General features: G+C 38.5%; 1 protein-coding gene across 1 annotated transcript in view; it reads right to left on the bottom strand.

Annotated features, from left to right (window-relative positions):
- Positions 1-25,132, bottom strand: part of vgll2b (vestigial-like family member 2b) — a 30,597-nt gene extending 5,465 nt beyond the window's left edge. The window contains exons 1-3 of the mRNA XM_062040436.1: positions 24,811-25,132; positions 20,097-20,475; positions 2,345-2,800 (exon numbers count right to left, since the gene is read on the bottom strand). Of these exons, the coding sequence (XP_061896420.1) occupies positions 2,345-2,800; positions 20,097-20,475; positions 24,811-24,897 (922 nt within the window). The 5' untranslated portion in view covers positions 24,898-25,132. The remainder of the gene's footprint in view (positions 1-2,344; positions 2,801-20,096; positions 20,476-24,810) is intronic.
- Between the last annotated feature and the right edge of the window lie 1,825 nt (positions 25,133-26,957).

The raw sequence follows: 26,957 nt of genomic DNA, 5'->3' as shown, positions 1-26,957 counted from the left end.
GTACCTGAGGAGGTTAAACTGGTCTTCACAAAAAAATGTAATAACGCCTACAGCTGCCAGCACTAAAAGATGAGCCTGTTTTGATGTTATGATAAATGTTATGTTGTGATGTTGTATTTATTTTTTTATTATATCGTATATGTATAGTGTGCTTTTTTTATTTTTCTCTTTTTCGTTTCTTTTTCTTTGAAATTGTAATTTTACTGCCTTTTTTACATTATAGCCAGGGGACCACAGATGAAAACTAGCCTTATGGCTAATTCTGGCTTTTGTGTTGTTATGAAATTGCATTGCCCCTTTGGAATAAACTAATCTTAATCTAAGTCTTATTTTTCAGAGGTAGTTTAGTACCTTTTTTTAAATTAATTATGTGGAACTTTATTAGTACTTTATTATACTGTACAACCCTAGTTCGAACTTATATCTGTCAGTAGACCGGCTATGCAAGCGCTAAAAACTACAACAAGGATGGCGGGGAGAAGACGCTGTCGAGGTGGAGGCACGTAAATAAGACTGCATACAAAACGGCGCATCCTGAAAGCTGCTTAAAAATGGGTCTACAAAACATAATTTTCTGTAACATTTTGAGCAAAAAAAACACCATTACATGTTATGTAGACCACAAATAAGTGTTTTAAAATGTAGGAAAAAAATCATTTGCACGTGTTTTAGTTCAAGCAAACCTTTAGTGGATCAGGCCCATAATGCGCTACGTATGACTGTAATTAATGAATTGCAATTAACGTGAACATTTGACACCTGACACCAAGTTGTCAGGGGATGTTCTCATGCATTAAGGCAGGGGTGTCCACACTTTTTCCACTGAGGGCCACACACTGAAAAATCAAAGCAAGCGGGGGCCTTTTTGATATTTTTTATTTTAAAAACCAATACAATAAATGTATAAAAAAAATATACATTTAGGCCGCCACTCAGGCTTGATCCCGGTGAACCCAAAGAGTTTTGGTCAAAAAAATGTAAAAAATGTGTCATTATTTATTATTATTATTATTATTATTATTATTCAAAGTTTAAATCTCTAGATCAACATTAGGTCTATCTGTCAAAAAAACGTTTTTAACATTTAAGTTGTATGTCCTTTTTGTCAAAGAAAACCCAGGTTTTTTATGAAAAAAAACCCCACCAAATATGCAATATTTTCCCCCAATTAAATTTTTAAGTAGAATATTTGAGATTATAAAATAATTGGAGCCGTAAAAAGGTCAATAACTCATAACAACATTGACATTTTTTGAGCAATGACACACGCAAAAAAAAAATCCCACTAAAATTATTGGGGATCCAAAAGGGTCCTACTCATTAAAGTGTTAAAAATAAATTATACTTTTTTTTTTTTACTGATTACTTTTAGCACAATAATCTAGAGATCAGCTTCAGATCTGTCCGTCAATTCTAAGTTGTATTGTTGTTTATGTTTTTTGTTTGTTCGTTTTAGGCCCTTCTTTTAAAAAAAAAAAAAAACAGCTCAGTTTTTTATATGGCAAACACAAAATATGCAACATTTTCCCCAAAGAATATCTCAAAGTGGAATATTTAATGTGACGTAATTGGAGGCTTGAATAGGTCAATAATTCATAATGACGTTAATTTTGATTAAATATAATTTTTTTGTGTTATTAGAGTAAACATTGCAACATTTTCTTGTTACATTTCACCTGTTTGCTCTTTTATACCACGTTTGTTTGGGTTTTTTTATCGTATTTTTAGAATGTGTCGTGGGGCCGTTAAAAAATTACCTCAGGGCCGCACTTTGGACACCCCTGCGTTAAGGTCATTGTATTTGATTCAATCCCAACTGGACAGTTCAGTTTGTCTTAGAAGAGGTTTTGTTTGATCTGACCAGTCTTGTCTAGACTAGACCGAACTAATCAATCAATCAATCAATCAATGTTTATTTATATAGCCCTAAATCACAAGTGTCTCAAAGGGCTGCACAAGCCACAACGACATCCTCGGTTCAGAGCCCACATAAGGGCAAGGAAAAACTCACAACCCAGTGGGATGTCAATGTGAAGGACTATGAGAAACCTTATCTGAGTCTAAGAGCATGAACTGATGATGCCTGCTCAGATGAGAGGCCAAACATCTTCTAAATCAAGGGTTGGAATTGGGGGTTTAATCATCAAAATGATTCCCGAGCGCGGCCACCGCTGCTGCTCACTGCTCCCCTCACCTCCCAGGGGGTGGAACAAGAGGATGGGTCAAATGCAGAGGGTAATTTCACCACACCTAGTGTGTGTGTGTGACTACTTAAACTTTTCTTTAAGACAAACTGAACCGTCCAGTTGCGATTGATGAGTTTTGATATGATCAATATTGTTACCTGCGTCCATGTTGAGGGCCAACGTCTGGCCGACGTCCCCTGAGGAGAGCAGTCCGGGCCAGGAGGCCGTGGGGTCCAGCTTGCTCACTTCATAGTGGCTGGGCAAGGTTGCCAGGTGAGGCGGCCGCACGGTGGGCATGAGCAGCGGCCCGTAGTGGGGCTCTAGAGCGGAAGGGGAGTACAGTTCATGGAGAGGCCTCGGGGGCCCGTAAGCCTGGGCCTGGGGGTACCCCCAGCTCTCCGCTGGGTGAGGAGGATGGGAGTGAGGGTGAGCGTGTGGGTGTGGGTGTGGGTGGGCGTGTGGGTGCGGCAGACCCGGGTGGAGCCCCGAAGCGTAGGGGTCCATGGAATACGAAGGTGCTCCGGTCTCGCAGTGGGGGCGGCCTTGAGGCGAGGCGTAGTTACTGTCCCAGAAGGATGGAGGGAAGCTTCGTCGGCTGCTCGGTGACGGGGTTTCTGGGGGACGGTGGACAATGGGACACTGGTTAACATGCAATAACTCACTTAACCTATGTACACGTCACTTATGTCGCACAGCATGTTGGACACACGGTCAGGAAATCTTAGTTTCAGCATCTCTGGAACTAAGCACAAGCTAGGCCAGTCAGGGGGACAGCAACCGCCAGTGTTTGAGACAATGGCCTGACTCTGTGTTACGTACGGCTGCTACTGCAAGTAGCTCTCCGGGGTTGCACTAATGAATTGAGTTATCAAATAGGAGTCAAAGTCTTGCCTATCCGTTTTGATATGCTGGCATGTTTAAATGTAAAAGATTGCAAACCAAATATTACAAAATGTTCACATGAAACTCTAATCCAGGGGTGTCAAACGTACGGCCGGATAAGGCCCGCGAACAGGTTTTATCCGGCCCGCGTGATGAGTTTTCCAAGTAATAAAATGAGCTGCATTTTTTTTGAATGAAAGAAACTGCTGTTCTAAATGTGGCCACTGGATGTCACAATAGCAACTATGTTAGGACTAGCAAAATGTACAACGTAAAGCGTTGAATGACACCTAAAACCTGCCGTTGTATGTCTTCTGCTTCGAACACATCGTTATTTGGCACCCTAACTCCCCCATAATGTCTCTGTCAAAAACGAGAAAACTAACCCTTGTGAATAGTTTTTACCTCCGTTTCTTACGGTTTGTTGAGTTAGCACTGGATTGATACGTGGACATGACAAAGGAGGTATTTGATACCTTGAAGAGTTTATATGTTTTTTTTGTTCAATCCAAGAAAGACTGGGACTTAAAGTGTAATCCTGGTTTTGTAGATACACTAAAACAAAGTCTAAGCTCATCGTGTTCTTCATTGTGTTTTTGAAACTGCACCAATTTCCTCAGAATTTTCAACAAACTTGAAGCGTCGTTTTGTCCGGAGGATTATTTGTGATTTGTACGTTTTCATAAAATGCTCGTTCTATTTATGGCCGAAGTAAAACAAATAAACAACCTGGAGTTGTTTTTCTTTTTAAGTTATCATGCCATGATTTTCCCATTCCGGCTCACTTGGGAATAGATTCTCCTCCATGCGGCCCCTGAGCTAAAATGAGTTTGACACCCCTACTCTAATCTATTGGCTATTATATGAACGCAAATAATTGTAAATTACACAAATTATATTTATATTAGGTGTAATCAGAGGAACCCACCTCTTCCAAAGTTCAATGCATAATTGCAGCGACTATCTTTTGGAACGGTGTGCAGCACTACTTTATCTCCGGTACCCTTGCCTGTTTTAGCCGTGCATATCCATCATTTTCTTCACATTCTTCCTGATGTATTACCACTTACTCATTTTTTCTTATTTCTTATGTGTTCCTGTGTGCGCTTCTCTGACTCCATAGCAATGACAGGCTCACAATCTCAACCGTCTTTCGTTCGCTCAAAACGCAAGAAAGAAGCACCTCCTGCTGACTCCTACCCAATTGTGATTGAGTGATACCGAGTGTGCAGATCTCAAGCACATGTCTCATTTCAATATCATATGTGTATTAATAACGGGGTTGCCCAACCACTCAAACGTCTGCGGTCAGTTCTATGTTTCTGGATTTGAACGTACACCAATTTTAATAGGAAATCCAAGCAAGTCTTAACATATAAGGCTCCTAGGCTCCAGCTCACTTTGATCCCAATGAGGACAAATAAAATGGATGGCTGAACCTATACATTCCGTATGTTCTGACATACCAATGTTCTTTGTCGCACACACCCGACGATACTGTTTTGACTGCAATGTGTCTAGCACCGCTCTCTACCACCTGTATCGTCACATCTATGTATTCCTATATCGAATCAAATATGAAACAAACCTGAATACAAGACTAACCCTTCTTTTCAAGCCCCGTTCTATTTTCGAAGACCAAAGCCAACAATATAAGAGAAACAACAACGGGTGGTATGCAATAAAAAAAGAGAGAGCATAAATAAAGTTTAAAATTTAAAGTACCACTGATAGTCACTCTCTGTGTTTGACCCATCCCCTTGTTCCACCCCCTGGGAGGTGAGGGGAGCAGTGATCAGCAGCTCGGGAATCATTTTGGTGATTTAAGCCCCAATTCCAACCCTTGATGCTGAGTGCCAAACAGGGAGGTAATGGGCCCCATTTTTATAGTCTTTGGTAGGGCTGTGAATCTTTGGTTGTCCCACGATTCGATTCAATATCGATTCTTGGGGTCACGAATCGATTCAAAATTGATTTTTTTTTTTTTCAATTCAACACGATTCTCGATTCAAAAACGATATTTTCCCGATTCAAAAGGATTCTCTATTCATTCAATACATAGGATTTCAGCAGGATCTACCCCAGTCTGCTGACATGCAAGCAGAGTAGTAGATTTTTGTAAAAAGCTTTTATAATTGTAAAGGACAATGTTTTATCAACTAATTGCAATAATGTAAATTTGTTTTAACTATTAAATGAACCAAAAATATGACTTATTTTATCTTTGTGAAAATATTAGACAAAGTGTGTTGTCAAGCTTATGACATGCGATGACACTATTGTTCTTTTTTTTTTTTTTATATATATATGTCTAATGATAATGTCAATGAGGGATTTTTAATCACTGCTATGTTGAAATTGTAACTAATATTGATACTGTTGTTGGTAATATTCCTTTTTGTTTCACTACTTTTGGTTTGTTCTGTGTCGTGTTTGTGTCTCCTCTCAATTGCTCTGTTTGTTCCAATCCAATCCACTTTATTTATATAGCACATTTAAACGACAAAATGTTTCCAAAGTGCTGCACAACAATATTAAAAACAATATTCAAATATTATCCTTAGCTCCACCAATGACTGAATAAAAACAAAAAATAAATACATATAAAACAAAACAATAGAAAATAAATATGATTAAAAATGTATTGCAGTTCTGAGTGTTGCTGGGTCGGTTTTTGGAATTGGATTGCATTGTTATGGTATTGCTGTGTATTGTTTTGTTGGATTGATTAATTAAAAATAAAATAAAATTAAATTAAAAAAATTTAAATTTAAAAAAAAAAAAAATTAAAAAATCGATTTTTTAAAAATGAGAATCGATTCTGAATCGCACAACGTGAGAATCGCGATTCAAATTCGAATCGATTTTTTCCAACACCCCTAGTCTTTGGTATGACACGGCTGGGGTTTGAACCTACCGATCTCAGGGCGGACACTCTAACCACAAGGCCACTGAGCAGGTTGTTTATACTGGAAAGTTGTTTGTTGACTCTGCCTCACTAAAGAGCCTTTATCTGAAAATGAGTTTGCCTGACACATTTTTTGTCTCCAGCTCCGAACGTCAGGAAGAAAAGCTCCGATTCGCCAGGTCAAAGTCCATTGGCGATCATCCATTACATGTGTTAATATCTAGACCCTAAATTTATAGGAGCACCCATTTTTTCCAGACTCCACTTCAGAAATATACATACAGTAGTAGTCAGGGGTGTCCCAAAACACCTTTTTCACTTCCCATATCGATATTGGAGCCTTGAGTATTGGCCGATAAAGATATTAATCTGATACAATATCAGTGCCAATCATAGTTTATGCTTATATCATTTGGTAGTGTAGAATGTTTGAAAAGGTTTGATCAACAATGAAAAACACACCCCCCCCTTATGACAAATGTACGCTTTTGAAGTGGACTGACAATTTGTTTTTGGGCAACACCAAGTGATCACAATAATTATCCATCCATTCATTGTTTACCGCTTGTACCTCTCGGAGTCGCGGGGGGGCTGGAGCTGGAGCCTATCCCAGCTGCACTCGGACAGAAGACGGGGTACACCCTGGACAAGTAACCACCTCATCACAGGGCCAACACAGACAGACAACATTCACAGACTTGGGCCAATTTAGTGTTGCATATAGTATTCATTAAATTAAGGTCACGATGCAATAAGTTGAATGATGCGGACACGTTTGTTACTGAATACTTTCCAATAGGGTCTGCCTTGGAGACTTTGTGTCTATAAGTAAGATGCAACTATAATTGTTTGATAACTTGTTTATATTGTCATATGTTGTGTTTTGGACTGCAATATTGTTCAATGGACATTTGCTATTTATGTCAAGTTTGTGTGCGATTGTGTGCTTAGCTTTTGTGTAGCAGCTACCTCCTAGTAGCCTATAGCCTACCGTGTTTACCTTTTGTAAATGACTTGGCTGCAATATAAGAAAATATCAAACTTGTGTGCTTATTGGAGGACATTTTGATGTTAACTCTCCAGCTTGGCACAAGTAAACACGCTCCAAGACTGCTTGTATCGAAGCTTATAGGTGTCAAACTCAAGGCCCTGGGGAAAGATCTGGCCCGCCACATTATTTTATGTGGCCTGCAAAAAGCCTATAAATATTGTGTGTCAGCAAAGTACGTCATCTTTTTTCTTAAATATAGTTGACCCCACATCTGCGGTGCCCTCCAAGGTTTCTCATTGTAGCCCATTGGGTTGAGTTTTTCCTTGCCCTGATGTGGGATCTGAGCCGAGGATGTGGTCGTGGCTTGTGCAGTCCTTTGAGACACTCGTCATTTTGGGCTATATAAATAAACTTTGATTGATTGATTGATTGAACATGTTGAAATAGATATTAACAGTAAATGAACAAGTAGATTAATAATCAATTTTCTACCAGTTGTCCTTAATAATTTTGACAAAATAATAGAATGATAAATGACACAATGTGTTACTGCATATGTCAGCAGCTAAATTAGGAGCCTTTGTTTGTTTACTTACTAATAAAAGACAAGTCGTCTTGTATGTTCACTATTTTATTTAAGGACTTAACTGCAATAAGAAACATATGTTTAATGTACCGTAAGATTTTTTTGTTAAAATAAAGCCAATACTGCCATTTTTTGTGGTCCCCTTTATTTAGAAAAGTACAGAAAAGTATCGAAATAATTTTGGTACCGGCACCGGTACCATAATATTGGTATTGGGGCAACACTACATACATGGTAATAATAATCACCTCCATTTTCTCAAAATCGTGTTGTTTTTGTGAATAATTCCCTGGTCACAGGCGGACTTTGAAACAATTTGAATGAGTGGTAAATATTAGTTTTTGCTTTTGTTTAGTTATTTGTACTTTTGACTTTGTCTTGCGGAAACAATTTTATGTAATAAGAGAATAAAAAAGTAGTTTAAATATTGTGTTGATATTGATAACCTGCTCAGTGGCCTAGTCGGTTAGAGTGTCCGCCCTGAGATCGGTAGGTTGTGAGTTCAAACCCCGGCCGAGTCATACCAAAGACTATAAAAAAAAATGGGACCCATTACCTCCCTGCTTGGTACTCAGCATCAAGGGTTGGAATTGGGGGTTAAATCACCAAAAATTATTCCCGGGCGCGGCACTGCTGCTGCTCACTGCTCCCCTCACCTTGCAGGGGGTGAACAAGGGGATGGGTCAAATGCAGAGGACACATTTCACCACACCGAGTGTGTGTGGGTGACAATCATTGGTACTTTAACTTAACTTTAACTTAAACTGTCAACACAACACTGGACAACACTAGTGCACTGCAAAAAGTCAGTGTTCAAAAACAAGAAAAAAAAATACAAAAATTAGGGGTATTTTATTTGAACTAAGCAAAATTATCTGCCAATAGAACAAGAAAATTTGGCTTGTCAAGACTTTCCAAAACAAGTAAAATTAGCTAACCTCAATGAACCCAAAAATACCTTAAAATAAGTATATTCTCACTAATAACAACTGTACTACTATATGAGTACGTATTTTCTATTGTTTCATTAAAAATAAACCAGCAAAGTCAATTTGTCTGTCATCTGTTTCAATATGAGACACAATTGTGTCAAAGTCATGATTTTTTTTACATGCTTGAAATAAGAAATGATTACTTTAAAAAAGTAGTTTTATACACAGCTTTGAAACAGTTGATATTCTAGTTTCAAGCATGTTTTACTCAATATAGGTCATACAATCTCAGCAACAAGCTGTAATATCTTACTGAGATCATTTAGGACCAAATCCCTTAAAACAAGTAAAACACTCTAACATAAAATCTGCTTAATGAGAAGAATTATCTTATCAGTCAGAAAATAAGCAAATATCACCCTTATTTGAGATATTTAATCTTACTTAGATTTCATTTTTTGCAGTGTGCATCACCTACAAATCCTTACACTGCAAAAACTGAAATCTAAGTAAGACTAAATATCTCAAATAAGGGTGATATTTGCTTATTTTCTGTCTGATAAGATAATTCTTCTCACTAAGCAGATTTTATGTTAGAGTGTTTTACTTGTTTTAAGGGATTTGGTCCTAAATGATCTCAGTAAGATATTACAGCTTGTTGCTGAGATTTGATGACCTATAGTATATTGAGTAAAACATGATTGAAACTATTTTTGTCCAAATATCCAAAACACACCCAGCAATGGTGCACAGGAAGGCGGGGAAGAAGAGGGGAAAAGGCGGCCAAAATGGTCAAAAGTCCCAATTTGGTCCCACGAGTCCCGCCGCCGGCCGCACAAGTCCCGGGATGCAAAAAATGTCCAAAACGCACCCAGCAAAGTCCCACGGGAAGCAGGGGAGAAAAGTGAGAAAAGTCGGCAAAAGTCCCCAAAACTGTTCAAAATACCTACCTAGGTTCGAGTCCCACAAGTCCCGCCGACGGCCGCGCGAGTCCCGGGATGCCCAAAATGTCCATAACACACCCAGCCGAGTCCCACGGGGAGGGGGAATAAAAGTTGGAAAAGTTGGCAAAAGTCCCAAAAATGTTCAAAATACCTACCCAGGTTCGAGTCCCACATGGAGTGGGAACCCGGGTGTGATTTTTAAACATTTTACCGACTTTTCTCACTTTTCTCCCCGCCTTCCTGTGGGACTTTGCTGGGCCGGCCGGCGGCGGGACTTGTGGGACTCGAACCTGGGTACATATTTTGAAAATTTTTGGGACATTTGCCGACTTTTACAACTTTTATCCCCCCTCCCACAGGGAGGGGGGATAAAACAGAATATCAACTGTTGCCAAGCTGTGTCATCAACACTCACAAGTATAAAACTGCTTTTTTAAGGTAATCATTTCTTATTTCAAGAATTTAAAAAAAAATCATGACTTTGACACAATTGTGTCTCATATTAAAACAGATGACAGCTAAATGGACTTTGCTGTTTTATTTTCAATGAAACAATAGAAAATACGTACTCGTATAGTAGTACAGTTGTTATTAGTGAGAATATACTTATTTTAAGGTATTTTTGGGTTCATTGAGGTTAGCTAATTTTACTTGTTTTGGAAAGTCTTGACAAGCCAAATTTTCTTGTTCTATTGGCAGATAATTTTGCTTAGTTCAAATAAAATACCCCTCATTTTTGTATTTTTTTTTTCTTGTTTTTGAACACTGACTTTTTGCAGTGCACTAGTGTTGTCCAGTGTTGACAGTTTAAAGGCCTACTGAAATGAAATGTTCTTATTTAAACGGAGATAGCAGATCCATACTATGTGTCATACTTGATCATTTTGCGATATTGCCATATTTTCGCTGAAAGGATTTAGTAGAGAACATCGACGATAAAGTTCGCAACTTTTGGTCGCTGATAAAAAAAGCCTTGCCTGTACCGGAAGTAGCGTGACGTCGCAGGTTGAAGGGCTCCTCACATTTCCCCACTGTTTACACCAGCACCGAGAAAGCGACGATTACCCCATTAATTTGAGCGAGGATGAAAGATTCGTGGATGAGGAACGTGAGAGTGAAGGACTAGAGTGCAGTGCAGGACGTATCTTTTTTCGCTCTGACCGTAACTTTTTGGAAAGTCTTGACAAGCCAAATTTTCTTGTTCTATTTGGCAGATACTTTTGCTTAGTTCAAATAAAATACCCCTAAATTTTGTTTTGTTTTTTCTTGTTTTTGAACACTGACTTTTTGCAGTGTAGCGGAGTCTACGGTCTGATCCAAGAACCATTTCAAAGCCAAGGAACCCTCCCCTATTTGACAATGGAAAAGAGGAAGAAATAAAAAAAACATGATGTGGAGCCGAATGGTCCGTAAAAAGAGGAGCAAGTACATGTTAAATAGTAGCCGGCAGTCACATGACCGCTCAGCCCTCTTGCCCAGATATCTTCCGCATTGGATCATACCGTCGCACGGTGCTCGCTCCAACCAGACACAGAAATAAACACAACCGCATGTAGCGCGGCGAGGTAAAGCGAGAGAGAGAGAGAGAGAGACCCTATATCCCTGAATGCTATATAAGGCAGACGCGGTGACCTAGAGGGAGGCCAAAGAGTCTTAAATCACTCTCCGTGGTGACATCTCTCACTCCCATGTCAACGCAGTCCTTGTGAGAGTCCGAAAGCACACCCATATGCGCGCACAGACAGCGACCCTGTGCAAGCCCCTCTCCCCTACACCCCCCACACCCCCACCTGTTGTTTTCTCTGCACACCCGACCCCCCCCTCGCCCCTCTGTGCCATCCTCCACCTCCTCGCCCTTGACAGAATGTCAGCAGGCCATTATATGTTTTCAGCGGCAGACCTTTTATATTTAGATATTCCTCTGAAAAAAGACACCGCGGCGAGGGCCAGGGTCCGATCACACGGGGGGGCGTATAAATCTCGCCGGCCGGCCATTGTAGGGGGAGCGACATCTTTGAAGGAGGATACGCCGAGCGAGCGAGGTTGCGCGCTTACGGCCGCGTACAAACATAGCATGAGTTGTGAGGCAGGACGTGCGTCGCACTTGAAATGAAGACGTGCCGGAGTGAGGTCACGGAGAAATGCAGGTGGATTAAAAAAAAAACGGCAAGATCTTTGGCGGCGCCGCCGCAGAAGCTTCACGGAGGGCATTTGTGATGATAACCCCACACTAAAAAAATGTCGGGTTAAAAAATACCTGTCTTGCGGTTAGAGCATGGGTGTCAAACTCTGGCCCGCGGGCCAAATTTGGCGATTATATATTGTGGCGGTGCCGCGGTAAAACCGCATTCACCGTTAATTCTAATACTTGCCAACCCTCCCGGGAATCTTACAAACTTCAGCGCCCCTCCCGAAAATTGTCAAGTCTGCTTTTCAGCCAGTCCAACGAGTGCTGGCCCAGTCACATAACATGTGCGGCTTCTTCACGCACACACAATTGAATGCAACGCACAAGGTGTGTGCGTGTGTGGGGGGGAGGTTTAGTGGTAGCGGGGGTGTATTTTGTAGCGTCCCGGAAGAGTTAGTGCTGCAAAGGATTCTGGGTATTTGTTCTGTTGTGTTTATGTTGTGTTACGGTGCGGATGTTCTCCCGAAATGTGTTTGTCATTCTTGTTTGGTGTGGATTCACAGTGTGGCGTATATTTCTAACAGTGTTAAAGTTTTTTTATACTAGCACCCTCAGTGTAACCTCTTTCGCTGTTGATGAAGTATGCGTTGCATTCACTCGTGCATGCGTACAGAAGCCGCACATATCTTGTGACTGGGTCTGAACGATGTTAGAATGGATGAAAAGCGGACGTGACGATAGCTCGTAGAGGACGTTAAAGGCAGTGCATTTAAGGCACGCCCCCAAGACTGTGGTCCGGGTGGACGAGATATAAAGACTGATGAACATCTTCGTTCGATAATGAAGGTTGCCTCAGCTCAAAGCCTGAGCCCCGACATAAATGAACTAGCATCCAAGAAAAGATGGCAGGTGTCTCGCTTGGGCACATCAGATTAGATCAGTGTGTTGCCAACTGAGCAGTTTAAAGTCCTGAATGGTTGTTTTATTTATTGTTATTTTATTTTCAAATTTATTAGCCTGTGGAAAAAGTTCATGTTGATATTTACCTCAGAAGGCTGCAAATAGAAAAGAGGCATTACATTTTTATTTAAATTGTATTTGATATGCCATTGAAATGTTTTAATTATTATTATTATTATTTGAAACTGGATTTTGCATGTCACTATAAAGTTATATAAGCCTTGCTTGTTCAATATTCAATGCAAAACTTGTTTGGGTCCCTATTAAAAGTTTAATTTGTTCAACCTTGGCCCGCGGCTTTGTTCAGTTTTAAATTTTGGCCCACTCTGTATTTGAGTTTGACACCCCTGGGTTAAAGTGTCCGCCCTGCGATCGGTAGGTCCTGAGTTCAAACAAAAGACTATAACAAATGGGACCCATTACCTCCCCGCTTGGCACTCAGCATCAAGGGTTGGAATTGGGGGTTAATTGGGGCGGCATAGCTAGGTTGGTAGAGTGGCCGTGCCAGCAACTTGAGGGTTCCAGGTTCGATTCCCGCTTCCGCCGTCCTAGTCACTGCCGTTGTGTCCTTGGGCAAGACACTTTACCCACCTGCTCCCAGTGCCACCCACACTGGTTTAAATGTAACCTAGATATTGGGTTTCACTATGTAAAGCGCTTTGAGTCACTAGAGAAAAGCGCTATATAAATACAATTCCCTAATAATTCACAAATCACCAAAAATTATTCCCGAGCGCGGCTGCCGCTGCTGCTCACTGCTCCCCTCACCTCCCAGGGGGTGAACAAGAGGATGGGTCAAATGCAGAGGACACATTTCACCACACCTAGTGTGTGTGCGACTATCAGTAGTACTGTAACTTGAACTTTAACCCAATTTCAACCCAACTGCTGGTTCAGAAAATGAATTATTTGAGTTATTTTAACTCAACATTTTTTTTTTTTTTTTTTTCAACCCAACTATTGGGTTGAATTATTAAAACCCAAAAGTTGAGTTTTGCTAACTCAATGTTGCTTAACGTTAAAGTTAAAGTACCAATGATTGTCACACACACACTAGGTGTGGTGAAATGTGTCCTCTGCATTTGACCCATCCCCTTGTTCCACCCCCTGGAAGGTGAGGGGAGCAGTGAGTGGTGGCCGCGCCCGGGAATCATTTAGGTGATTTAATCCCCAATTCCAAACCTTGATGCTGAGTGCCAAGCAGGGAGGTAATGGGTCCCATTTTTATAGTCTTTAGTATGACTCGGCCAGGGTTTGAACTCCCGACCTACCGATCTCAGGGCAGACACTCTAACCTGACATATTTAGTAACATATTGTGTCATTTATCATTCTATTATTTTGTCAAAATTATTAAGGACAAGTGGTAGAAAATGAATTATTAATCTACTTGTTCATTTACTGTTAATATCTGCTTACTTTCTCTTTTAACATGTTCTATCTACACTTCTGTTACAATGTAATAATCACTTATTCTTCTGTTGTTTGATACTTTACATTAGTTTTGGATGATACCACAAATTTGGGTATCAATCCGATACCAAGTCGTTACAGGATCATACATTGGTCATATTCAAAGTCCTCATGTGTCCTGGGACATGTTTCCTGAGTTTATAAACATAATATACATTTTAAGAAAACGAAAGAAGATTTTGTGATGCTAAAAATAATCGATGTAATTATAGTAGTATCGACTAGATACACTATTGTACATGGTATCAACATGGTATTATAGGTATTGTTACTCTGCCATCCTGTGTTTTTGTCTGATTATAATCGTGATCAAAAATTGAATAATTCGATGATCTTGAAAATTTTAAATATCAGTATCAGCATTGGTATGAGCAATACGTTTTTTGTTTTAATATATTTTCTGTAGGAGAACAAACATGACACAAATCTTCCTAATTGTTAGAAATCCCACTGTTTATATTAAATATGCTTCCCTGATGAGAGTATTTGGCAAGCACCGTTTTGTCCTACTAATTTCAGCGATCCTTGAACTCATCATAGTTTGTTTACGTGAAAGATTTTCCTCCGACACTGCCACAGAAAGACGTGTTTTATGCCACTCCTTCTTTGTCTCGTTTTGTCCACCAAATGTTTTATGCTGTGTGAGAATGCACAAAGGTGAGCTTTGTTGATTTTATTGACTTGCTGGAGTACTTATCAGGCATATTTGGTCACTGCATGACTGCAAACTAATCGATGCTAACATGCTATTTAGGCTAGCTGTATGTACATATTGCATCATTATGCCTCGTGTGTAGGTATATTTGAGCTCATTTAATTTCCTTTATTTATGTCCTCTGTGTATTTAATTTATATTTGCATGTCTCATGACACATTACCTGTGTGTAATATTGGCTGCATTTCAGATAGTTGTTTGTGTGCCATGTTGTTCCAGACCACAGCAAACATTACCCAGCTTGCAAAGATTGTAAATAAATCCATTAGAAGAAGACAGCCTGCCGTTTCCTTAAACTTGGACACACACATCTATACCTTTGGCCATTATAAGCCAGTTATTTCCAGAAGTTATCTCATCCTGTGAGAAGCCTCCCTTTTACTAATGATTTCCAATGTTGGAAAAATGTGTAGAATAAAAATTAAAATACAACATTTCTGTCAACGAAGATTTGCGTCAGCCTTTGATAGTAGGCTAATATAGCTAATATAGACACTTACATCATGTGTTGCCTTCATTATAACACTTATATAAGGCTTTTATTTTTTTGCGGCTCCAGACAGATTTTTGTTTTGTATTTTTGGTCCAATATGGCTCTTTCAACATTTTGAGTAGCCGACCCCTGTTCTATGCCTTTTAATTTGAACTTGTCATAGTAGCATTATACAGAGGCTAGCTTCTTTTTACACTTGCATGACTTCAGTTATAGATGCAAACAGGCACAAAGTCCACTAACCCTCAGCAAAACTCCCTTTTCCACCTCATTTATCTTTCTCTACGCCTTTGTGACGCAGTGAGTAATTTGGTCAATTAAGTTGCGTTTTATGAATACAATTCACATTTTAACTGATACGGTACCAATTCCTGGTACCTGGCCATTGATACCGGTACTTTTGTGTGTAAAAATACAAAATAATTGTTTCTGATCATAAAATCTTATTTTTTAATGCAACATTTGCCAACAGGCACCTGACAGCCTCCTAGAGACAACAACAGTTCCAAAAAGCAGCCATGACACCACCACCTGTTTGATGCTCTGTGTGGCCCAAAAGATGCCACATCAGCGACTCTGCCATCTGTACATATGCAAATGAATGAATGTTGCAACTCAGCTACTCGCCCTACAACCAAACCTTTTCCTCCGAGTGCCACATACTGAAAAGTCAAAGCATGCGGGTCCCATTTTGATACTTCTTTATTTTGTAAAAAAAAAATTTAAAAATTCTAAATGCTAATGCTGTCAAAACATTTTAAAATGTAGTAATTAATAATGATCTGTAACTAGAAAACCCAAAACCAGTGAAGTTGGCACGTTGTGTAATTCGTAAACAAAAACAGAATACAATGATTTGCAAATCCTTTTCAACTTATATTCAATTGAATAGACTGCAAAGACAAGAACTTCATTTTTTTTGGAAAATAATCATTAACTTGGAATTTAATGGCAGCAACACATTGCAAAAAAAGTTGGCACAGGGGCATGTTCACCACTGTGTTACATGGCCTTTCCTTTTAACAACACTCAGTAAACTTTTGGGAACTGAAGAGACCAATTTTTTAAGCTTTTCAGGTGGAATTATTTCCCATTCTTGCCGGGGTCTCCATTGTGGTATTTTAGGCTTCATATTGCGTCACACATTTTCAATGGGAAACAGGTCTGGACTACAGGCAGGCCAGTCTAGTACCCGCACTCTTTTACTATGAAGCCACGCTGTTGTAACACGTGGCTTGGCATTGTCTTGCTGAAATAAGCAGGGGCGTCCATGATAACTTTGCTCGAATGGCAACATATGTTGCTCCAAAACCTGTATGTACCTTTCAGCATTAATGGTGCCTTCACAAATTCCAAATGAGCTAATATTTGCAAAATATAACACATTTTTCCAGTTTGAACATTAAATATCTTGTCTTAGCAGTCTATTCAATTGAATATAGGTTGAAAAGGATTTGCAAATCATTGTATTCTGTTTTTATTTAGGATTTACACAACGTGCCAACTTCACTGGTTTTGGGGTTTGCAATGAAAAAGCCCTCAATGTAAGGTATTTTCATTTAAATGCATTACATTATTAAGATATATATTTAAACAAAAAAGTGGCTTTATAAAGTCATGTACTGTTTTTTAACAGACTTGAACCGATGCAGTTTGTTTTATTTACTAAATTAAAACATCAGGTCCATATAAAGTGCTAAACTTAATAAAACAAAAAACAGAAAACTTTTCTGAGTAATAACTATCAAAGGGGTCATATTATTATTTAATACACTTCCTTGTGGTCTACGTAACATTTAATTATGTTTTTTGGTGGGGTAAATCCAAAATGTTGCATCGATTATGTTTTACAGATCATCTTCAAGCCGATTTCTGACAGTCGCTTTCGGATGCACCGTTTTGTGGGCGGTCTTATTTACGTGGCTCACCTTCGGCAGCGTCTTTTAGAGCATTTTAAAATGCTGCAAGACTCAATTCCACCTGTTTGACCGATGAACATGATCACATCATTTATTCAGAACGTATAAATAACGACAAATGAAGATAGAATACTATTAACCGCAACATGTAAGTGTAAAAAAACAACAACATTATGATATGTACATTTTCAGGATATTTTTAAACAAAGAAAACAATCTGAAGTTATCTTTATTTCTAGGTTATCATGCCATGATTTTAGCAGCTCGGCCAACTTGGGAGTAGATTTTTCTCCATGTGGCCCCCAAACTAAAATGAGTTTGACACCCCCGGTATAAGGTCAGATAAATGTGGGTCAAAAGAAACCCGAAAATGAAGCTTTTTTGTCCATACTCCATGTTGTCGTTAAACGCTAAAAAACAAGACATTCCGCATTCAAATTTATACAAACCATAAACACACGTCTTATTCATCTTTTTTAGTTAACTATGAATATACAAGGCGTAACCTAATTGTGTTTGTTGTTAGTAACAAAATGTAGGCTTTTTCTCATTTGATAGCTTTTTTTTTTTTTTTCTTCGCACTTTCCTTCATTTTATTTTGACAATATTTAATGTTATTTCGGACCACACTTTGGTACGGAGCCCCTAAAGGGACATGGGTGTTTTGCGAGATCTCGCAATACTTTTTGCGAGATCTCGCAAAAGGTTTTTTTCCTATGTCAGTGAACTGGAAGTAAAACAGACACAGCGATGGAGGAGCGGAAGCATGCGGGAGCTTACCCATCATCTGTGCTCTGCTGTGGGACCATAATATGATTTGATGTCTTCAAATGTTAGGCCAATACTAAAATAGAAATCAATAAACGTCTCCCACGGATGATGGGTAGGCTCCTCCATCGCTGTGTCTGTTTTACTTCCGGTTCACTGACATAGGAAAAAAACCTTTTGCGAAATCTCGCAAAAAGTATTGCGAGATCTCGCAAAATATTTTTTTCCGTCCATGTCCCTTAAGGCAGGGGTCCCCAACCGTGACGCAATTGCTACCGGGCCGCACAGAAACATTATTTAATTTATAAACTACCGCATTTTAACTTCCACCTGTCCCACTAAACACACCAATAAGCTTGTTAATAGATGTAAATTACAACTACTTTGTTATAGTACATGGGACAATGCACATTAATGGACATATACAATGTTAATGTGCCAGATTGTAGCCAAATGCGAATTTCCATCTGCAGTACCCTGCAGGGTCGATGTATTTAGCAGGGGTTCTTAACCTTTTTGACCTCGGGACCCCACTTTTCCTATACAGAGGAGCCTGGGGACTACTCCAATATTAACACTAAATTAGTCATCTTAATCTTGATTTTGATCCTATTCAATAATTATATCTAACCTACTTACAGTTTACTACCTTGTCAAATAATATATAATAATACATTTATAATATATATATTTTATATATATATATATATATATATATATATATATATATATATATATATATATATATATATATATATATATATATATATATATATATATATATATATATATATATATATATATATATATAATAATACATTTATAATATATATATTTTATATATATATATATATATATATATATATATATATATATATATATATATATATATATATATATATATATATATATATTTTTTTTTTAAATGTATTAATAAATAAATAAAAAATAATGCGTTAATCACAAAGATTATATTATCAATTTAACAAATAAACCTTAAGCTTAGGTCAGGTCGATTTGAAAAATAACTACTAACCAAATAAACAATACATTTACATACAATACGTTGTGCTAAAATAAATAAAATAAATTAATAATACATATGTTTCTTAACTAAATTGTCAATAAATTTAAAGCACTAATGAAAATACAGCTTCACCACTTTAGTCATCATTTTTGCTCTTAAGACATTTCTCTATGACATTAGCGCCAGACTTATTCTGTTTGTTTTACATTGTCATTACTGCCACAAGTGGTGGAAAAGTGTATAACAACTGAGTACCACAGCTGAAAAACGCATACATTACATTCTAGGGGGGCGCTCGTGGTCCAACACTGGGCCCCAGCCCTATGGTTAAGAAACACTGGTATACAGCAGTGGTCCCCAACCTTTTTGTAGCTGCGGACCAGTCAACGCTTGAAAATTTGTCCCACGGACCGGGGTGGGGGTTATGGTATTTTTATTTTTATTTTTTTTTGTCATAAAGAAATACAATCATGTGTGCTTACGGACTGTATCCCTGCAGACTGTATTGATCTATATTGATATATAATGTATATATTGTGTTTTTTATGTTGATTTAATTAAAGAAATAAATAAATAATAAAAAATAAAAAATAAATTTTTTTTTAATTTCTTGTGCGGCCCGGTACAATCGGTCCGCGGCCCGGTACCAATCGGTCAACGGACCGGTACCGGGGCGCGGCCCGGTGGTTGTGGATCACTGGTATACAGTATATGCCATCAACATGCGGGGGACCTTCTCTTTGCAAAGAATTAGCCTAGGGCTCCTACAACTTCAGCGTTATAGTGAGTTGATTTTTCATGCTCATTTTTTTTTTTGCTGTTTCTATCTGCCACATGTGGAAACCCGGTCCGTGAAAATAATGCATACATTAAACCGGTTCTTGGTGGAAAAAAGGTTGGGGACCACTGCCTTAAGGGGTTTCGTAAATATACAAGGCGTAACCTAATTTTGTTAGTTATCAGTAACAAAATGTAGGCTTTTTCTCATTGCATAGTTTTTTTGTTTTTTTTGCGCATTCATTTTATTTTGACAGTATTTCATTTTATTTCGGACACTCCTACTATGTACTTTGTTTTTAGGAAACACACAAAGGACACTACCAACAGTCCAATGTGGTCCAATAATATAAGAGATGTGTCAAAGTGTTTCTGTTTATCCACTTCAAGCAAATCCATGATATTTACCTGTGGTACCCGCGGCTTGCTGCTCCGAAGCCCGCCGCTTGCCCTCCCCGTCCATGTAGGAGCTGAGCGCCCTGGAGAAGTGCTCGTCCACCACAGTGCTGATGTCCCCCTGGTAGTAGGTGAAGAGGACGCAGCGCGAGGTCAAGTACTCGGCCTCGGGACCCTCCTGCTTGTCCTTGGGACCCCCGTCTGGCCGCAGGGCTGCCGGCGTGTAGGAGGACGAAGACGAGGAGGCGGAGGAGGAGGAAGAAGCGGACGAAGAGGATGATGTTGCGGACCCGCCGACGGTGCCCTGGGCCCCGGGCATCCCTTCTGCACCCCTGGGAGTGTCCATAAAGTCCCGACACGGAGGTGAGATGCTGGTTACACTGGTGGCAGTCTGTCAAGAGGGTTAGGGGATCATGAGATGCATACTGTAGTTTGATACTGTAGATATTTAAATATATTCTGCATAGCTAGAAACTGTATCAGTCAAAAATGTATTATAACTGGTCCTATGTGCATAGATAACTAGAGATATGAAAATATACTGCATGCAGGATAAGCACATTAGGAGCAAACTTATTATATTATATACAGGTCAATTAATGTATATATGAAGATAGCTAAGTATATACAGTACAGGCCAAAAGTTTGGACACGCCTTCTCCTCAATCAATGCGCTTTCTTTATTTTCATGACTATTTACATTGTAGATTGCCACTGAAGGCATCACAACTATGAATGAACACATGTGGAGTTATGTACTTAACCAAAAAAAGGTGAATTAACTGAAAACATGTTTTATATTCTAGTTTATTCAAAATAGCCACCCTTTGCTCTGATTACTGTTTTGCACACTCATGGCATTCTCTAGATGAGATTCAAGAGGTAGTCACCTGAAAGGGTTTTCACTTCACAGGTGTCACAGGTTTGATGCCTTCAGTGACAATCTACAATGTTAATAGTCATGGAAATAAAGAAACACATTGAAATGAGAAGGTGTGTCCAAACTGTTGGCCTGTGCTGTACATAGCAAGATGTACAGCAGGTATACAGCTAAATAGATTTGTAGCTGAGCCTATGTAAATACCTGAAGATATGATGATAATAGATACAGTATGTACATATACATTAAGCTATCATTAAATATAAGCCTGGTTGTGTTGTGGCTAATAGAGTATATATATGTCTTGTATTTATTTACTGTTTTAGTCATTCCCAGCTGAATATCAGGTCCCACCCGCCTCTCACAGCATTTTCCCTATCTGAATCGCTTCCACTGCCCTCTAATCCTTCACTCACTTTCCTCATCCACGAATCTTTCATCCTCGCTCAAATTAATGGGGTAATCGTCGCTTTCTCGGTCCGAATCGCTCTCGCTGCTGGTGGCCATGATTGTAAACAATGTGCGGATGTGAGGAGCTCCACAACCTGTGACGTCACGCTACTTCCGGTACAGGCAAGGCTTTTTTATCAGCGACCAAAAGTTGCGAACTTTATCGTCGATGTTCTCTACTAAATCCTTTCAGCAAAAATATGGAAATATCGTGAAATGATCAAGTATGACACATAGAATGGACCTGCTATCCCCGTTTAAATAAGAACATCTCATTTCAGTAGGCCTTTAAGCTATATACTGAGCATAGACAAACCAATATATGCATATGCAGAAAGCTTGATATCCATGATGTTATCTTACTTGAATATGTGCAGCTTGTCAAAAGTTTACATACACTTGTAAAGAACATAATGTCATGGCTGTCTTGAGTTTCCAATAATTTCTACAACTCTTATTTTTTTGTGATTGGAGCACATACCTGTTAGTCACAAAAAACATTCATGAAGTTTGGTTCTTTTATGAATTTATTATGGGTCTACTGAAAATGTGAGCAAATCTGCTGGGTCAAAAGTATACGTACAGCAATGTTACTATTTGGTTACATGTCCCTTGGCAAGTTACACTGCAATAAGGCACTTTTGGTAGCCATCCACAAGCTTCTGGCAAGCTTCTGGTTGAATTTTTGACCACTCCTCTTGACAAAATTGGTGCAGTTCAGCTAAATGTGTTGGTTTTCTGACATAGACTTGTTTCTTCAGCACTGTCCATACGGTTAAGTCAGGATTTTGGGAAGACCATTCTAAAACCTTAATTCTAGCTTGATTTAGCCATTCCTTTACCACTTTTGATGTGTGTTTGTGGTCATTGAACTGTTAAAACACCCAACTGCGCCCATTACCCAACCTCCGGGCTGATGATTTTAGGTTGTCCTGAAGAATTTGGAGGTAATCCTCCTTTTTTCATTGTCCCATTTACTCTCTGTAAAGCACCACTTCCATTGGCAGCAAAACAGGCCCAGAGCATAATACTACCACCACCATGCTTGACAGTAGGCTTGTGCTCCTGGGATTAAAGGCCTAACCTTTTTTCCTCCAAACATATTGCTGGGTATTGTGGCCAAACAGCTCAATTTTTGTTTCATCTGACACCACATGGACAAAGATAAGACCTTCTAGAGGAAAAGTTTTGTGGTCAGATGAAACAAAAATTGAGCTGTTTGGCCACAATACCCAGCAATATGTTCTTTACAAGTGTACGTAAACTTTTGACCTCGACTGTATATATGTATTAAATAGATACAGTACATTATATATAAGTACACTATATTTAGAGATAAGTCTACATTAGGGGTGTTCAAACTACAGCCTAGTGCGGCCCGCTTGCGTCTTCAGTTTGGCCCGTGAGACATCATGAGTTTGGTAAAGAATCTTGCCCACAGGGTGAATCCAAATTAAACTCAAGTATCTTTCAGAATTATTGATGCAACATTGTCGCCCTCTTGTGTATAATTTGAGTAAATCAGGTCAATGACCATGAATTGTGTTTGAACTGAACAAAGCACAGCTTTTACTTATTTGACCCAACCTTCTCTACTCACGGCACAAAAAAAAAAAATCATGGTCACATATATATAACACAAGCTGCTTACTGAATTTTGTGGATGTTATTAAAAAAAAATGTCCAAGCACCATCAAAAAATTCCAAATTACACCCTTTTAAATGTATTACAATCCACAATGGGACACATACAAAACATTCTCCACACTTGGCCATGTTTGGCGCATTTTAGCTGCTTGATATTTCTGAGTGATTACAAAACTTTGAGGAGGTTGTCACAGAAGGTAGGAGTCGAACTTTCACTTACTCTGATTATTCAATTATATTCATTATTAATTATATATCTATTATATTAGTATAATATGTACATATATATATATGTATAGGCTATCATTACTTCACAGGCAGTCGATAGTGTGTGTCGATACCAGACAAATAGGCCCTATTTTAAATAGCTCAATATAGAGATGTGTAGATAGTGAGACTTAAAATATATATATATAACAAAATACTGTATGTAGATATTTGATACATATCGGAACAATACAGTAATCACACATATATATATATATATATATATATATATATATATATATATATATATATATATATATATATGTGTGATTACTGTATTGTTCCGATATGTATCAAATATCTACATACAGTATTTTATATGTAGATGGTGAGATAGATATACAGCAGATACGCAAACACTGTGCGTATGGCCCCATGATCCGTGGGGGGGGCCCCGTATTGCAAAATATCAATTAATAAATGACAAAGCGCTTCATATGAAATGTCCCCAGCTCCTTCCTGCTCTGTCACTGATTGGAAAATAATGGCAAATGTCCCCCAAATACTCTCACTGCACATTGCGTCAGCGGTTACAGCTCAGAGTTCCTCAGGAAAATTTGCAAATATATGTTTTAACTCTGTTAAATGTGTTACTTTGCAGGGAAAACATAAGATGACACAATTTCTCATTAATTTGTTTTAGTACAAAACATGCGTAAAATTCAATCAAGGTTCGATTAAAAAATGTACAAATTGTTTCACATAAAAAGATAGATTTTTTTTATTTTTATGAGGGTTAGGGCCTCTAAATAAAATTCTGCTTAGGGCCTTAATTTAGCCATGGACCCTGTATACAAGCATACTATGAATCGATGAACATAGAGTAGGTCAATTTGTCTAAGTAAGATGTACAATATGTAAGTTGATTTGAACACAATATGTATGTGTTTATGTCGATACCGTGATATATGTAGACTAGGACATACAAAAGATGCATATAACTCAATATATACTGTATGTAGATACTAGTACTTTATATACAGTATGTACAGAGTCGATTGGATATATATATATATATATATATATATATATATATATATATATATATATATATATATATATATATATATATATATATATATATATATATATATATATATATATATATATATATACTGCATGTGAGCGCTTTGAGTATCTAATAATAGAAAAGCGCAATATAAAATCAAATCCATTATTAGTATTATTATGTAAGTACTTGATAGAAAATATACAATGTATGTTGCCCCCATACATATGCATAGACATAGAGGCCTTTTTGCTTGTTTGTCATATACTGTATATTTAAATAAGTAGGAATATATATTTTTATATGCATTATTACAGCAGCAATTACTTATTTCCTTCTTCATATGCAAATATCAGTGTTATTTGTATGGCTTGTTTAAATGTTTACGTTACCATGAACCGTTGCCAAAAGAGTCATACATATATAATAATAAATGGCATGCATCAATGTCAACATAAATGGTAAGAACCTACCTGTAGACTGTTGATAAAAGCAGGAGCGGCGGCAGAGTAAGACGGGTAATGTCCATAAGCTGGGTACATAACATCCAAACAGCTCATGGTAAATGAGCACTTCTTCACTCTTCCACTGAATCAGACTTTTCCCAGCAAGGTAGCACCAACATTACAGTCTTATGCGTGTGTGCGTGTGTGTGTGTGTGTGTGTGTGTGTGTGTGTGTGAGTGTGTGTGTGTGTGTGTGCAGATTTTGGTACTACTAAGTAGATGGTAGTGGAGCAGAGTAGTGAAGCAGTCAGAATGGAGGCTGCAGAGAGAGCACACTTAAGCCGTGCAAGTGTGTCTCCAATTGTGTGTGTGTGTGTGTGTGTGTGTGTGTGTGTGTGTGTGTGTGTGTGTGTGTGTGTGTGTGTGTGTGTGTGTGTGTGTGTGTGTGTGTGTGTGTGTGTGTGTGTGTGTGTGTGTGTGTGTGGGTGTGCACCACAACAGCTGCGACAGCGAGATGTGGAGGGTGAGTAGGACTGTCCTGTACATCTTTAAAGTTGACTCCTCCCACTCCCCCCCCCCCCGCCCCCCGACTCAACCCCACACACATTTGCTTGCATACACCCTTTATCCTAAAATGATGATACAATATAAACAACACAATACTGCACATGCAATTGAAGTTAGATTAACCTGGTGCTATAAATGACGTATGTGTTAGCGAAAAAGAAAATATTTAAAATTAGGCCTACTAATGCATGTTTTCATAGGCGCCGATCTACATTTCTGCCAGTGGGTGCTCGGTGTGTGTGTATTAGTGTTGTCTCGATACCAAAAATATTTCGGTAATTTTCGGTACTTTTCTGAATAAAGGGGACCACAAGAAAATTTATCATTGGCTTTATTCTGACAAAAAATCTTAGTGTACATTAAACATATGTTTCTTATTGCAATTTTGTCCTTAAATAAAATAGTGAACATACAAGACAACTTGTCTTTTAGTAGTAAGTAAACAAACAAAGGCTCCTAATTTAGCTGCTGACATATGCAGTAACATATTGTGTCATTTTCCCTTCTGTTATTTTGTCAAAAATATTAAGGACAAGTGGTAGAAAATGAATTATTAATCTACTTGTTCATTTACTGTTAATATCTGCTTACTTTCTTTTTTAACATGTTCTACCGACACTTCTGTTAAAATGTAATAATCACTTATTCTTCTGTTGTTTGATACTTTACATTAGTTTTGGATGATACCACAAATTTGGGTATCAATCCGATACCAAGTCGTTACAGGATCATACATTGGTCATATTCAAAGTCCTCATGTGTCCAGGGACATATTTCCTGAGTTTATAAACATAATATACATTTTTTTTAAAACGAAAGAAGATGTTGTGATGCCAAAAAATATCGACGTAATCATAGTAGTATTGACTAGATACGCTACTGTACTTGGTATCATTACAGTGGATGTCAGGTGTAGATAAACCAATGGTGTTTGTTTACAATTTGACACCGGTGAGCTACGGTGTGTAGTGAAACATGTTTAGCTATTCCTCGTCCTGCAGGGATGATACTTGTAAGAAACATACTTTATTTGTCGCCATGGAGGCGAGGATTAGTGATTTAGAAGTACAGTAGCTAAAACACTGCAGACTGGGGCTGGACTTTAGCCGCTAGCTAGCTGGCCATTTTTTTAAAGCACCTCTTCCTGAGGGCGTTTCAGTGTTATAACTTCACCTTTATCGTTAGTTTTTAAGCCAAAATGCGTCCGTTCTCCCTTTTCTGTCTACACACTGTGTCTGCTTGTAAGTACTCCGTGATTGTGCGCCGCCGAACATGCTCCTCTGCTCGTAAACCAGCAATGACACGACGTGATGACGACAGGGGCGCGGGGGGGTTCGGGCCCGGTACTATTCAGAGGCGGTATAGTACCGAATGTGATTCATTAGTATTGCGGTTCTATACTAATACTGGTATACCATACAACCCTAAAGCAAAACCAACTTGTAACATCCTCTACTGGTGTTGTGTATTTGGGATCTGCATAAGTCCCAGAAATTTAAAATCAATCCATTGCAGAGATATTTATAAAACAATCTTGCCTTTCTTCATACTTCCTCCAAACAAGCCGTTTGGAAGTTGCCCAATTTGTGACGTTTTTCCCAAGTGTGC

The sequence above is a fragment of the Entelurus aequoreus genome, linkage group LG03 (genome assembly GCF_033978785.1).
Source record: "Entelurus aequoreus isolate RoL-2023_Sb linkage group LG03, RoL_Eaeq_v1.1, whole genome shotgun sequence".
Lineage (NCBI taxonomy): Eukaryota > Metazoa > Chordata > Actinopteri > Syngnathiformes > Syngnathidae > Entelurus > Entelurus aequoreus.
The sequence above is the reverse complement of the archived record's forward strand: the minus strand, read 5'-3'. Positions and strand labels throughout refer to the sequence as shown.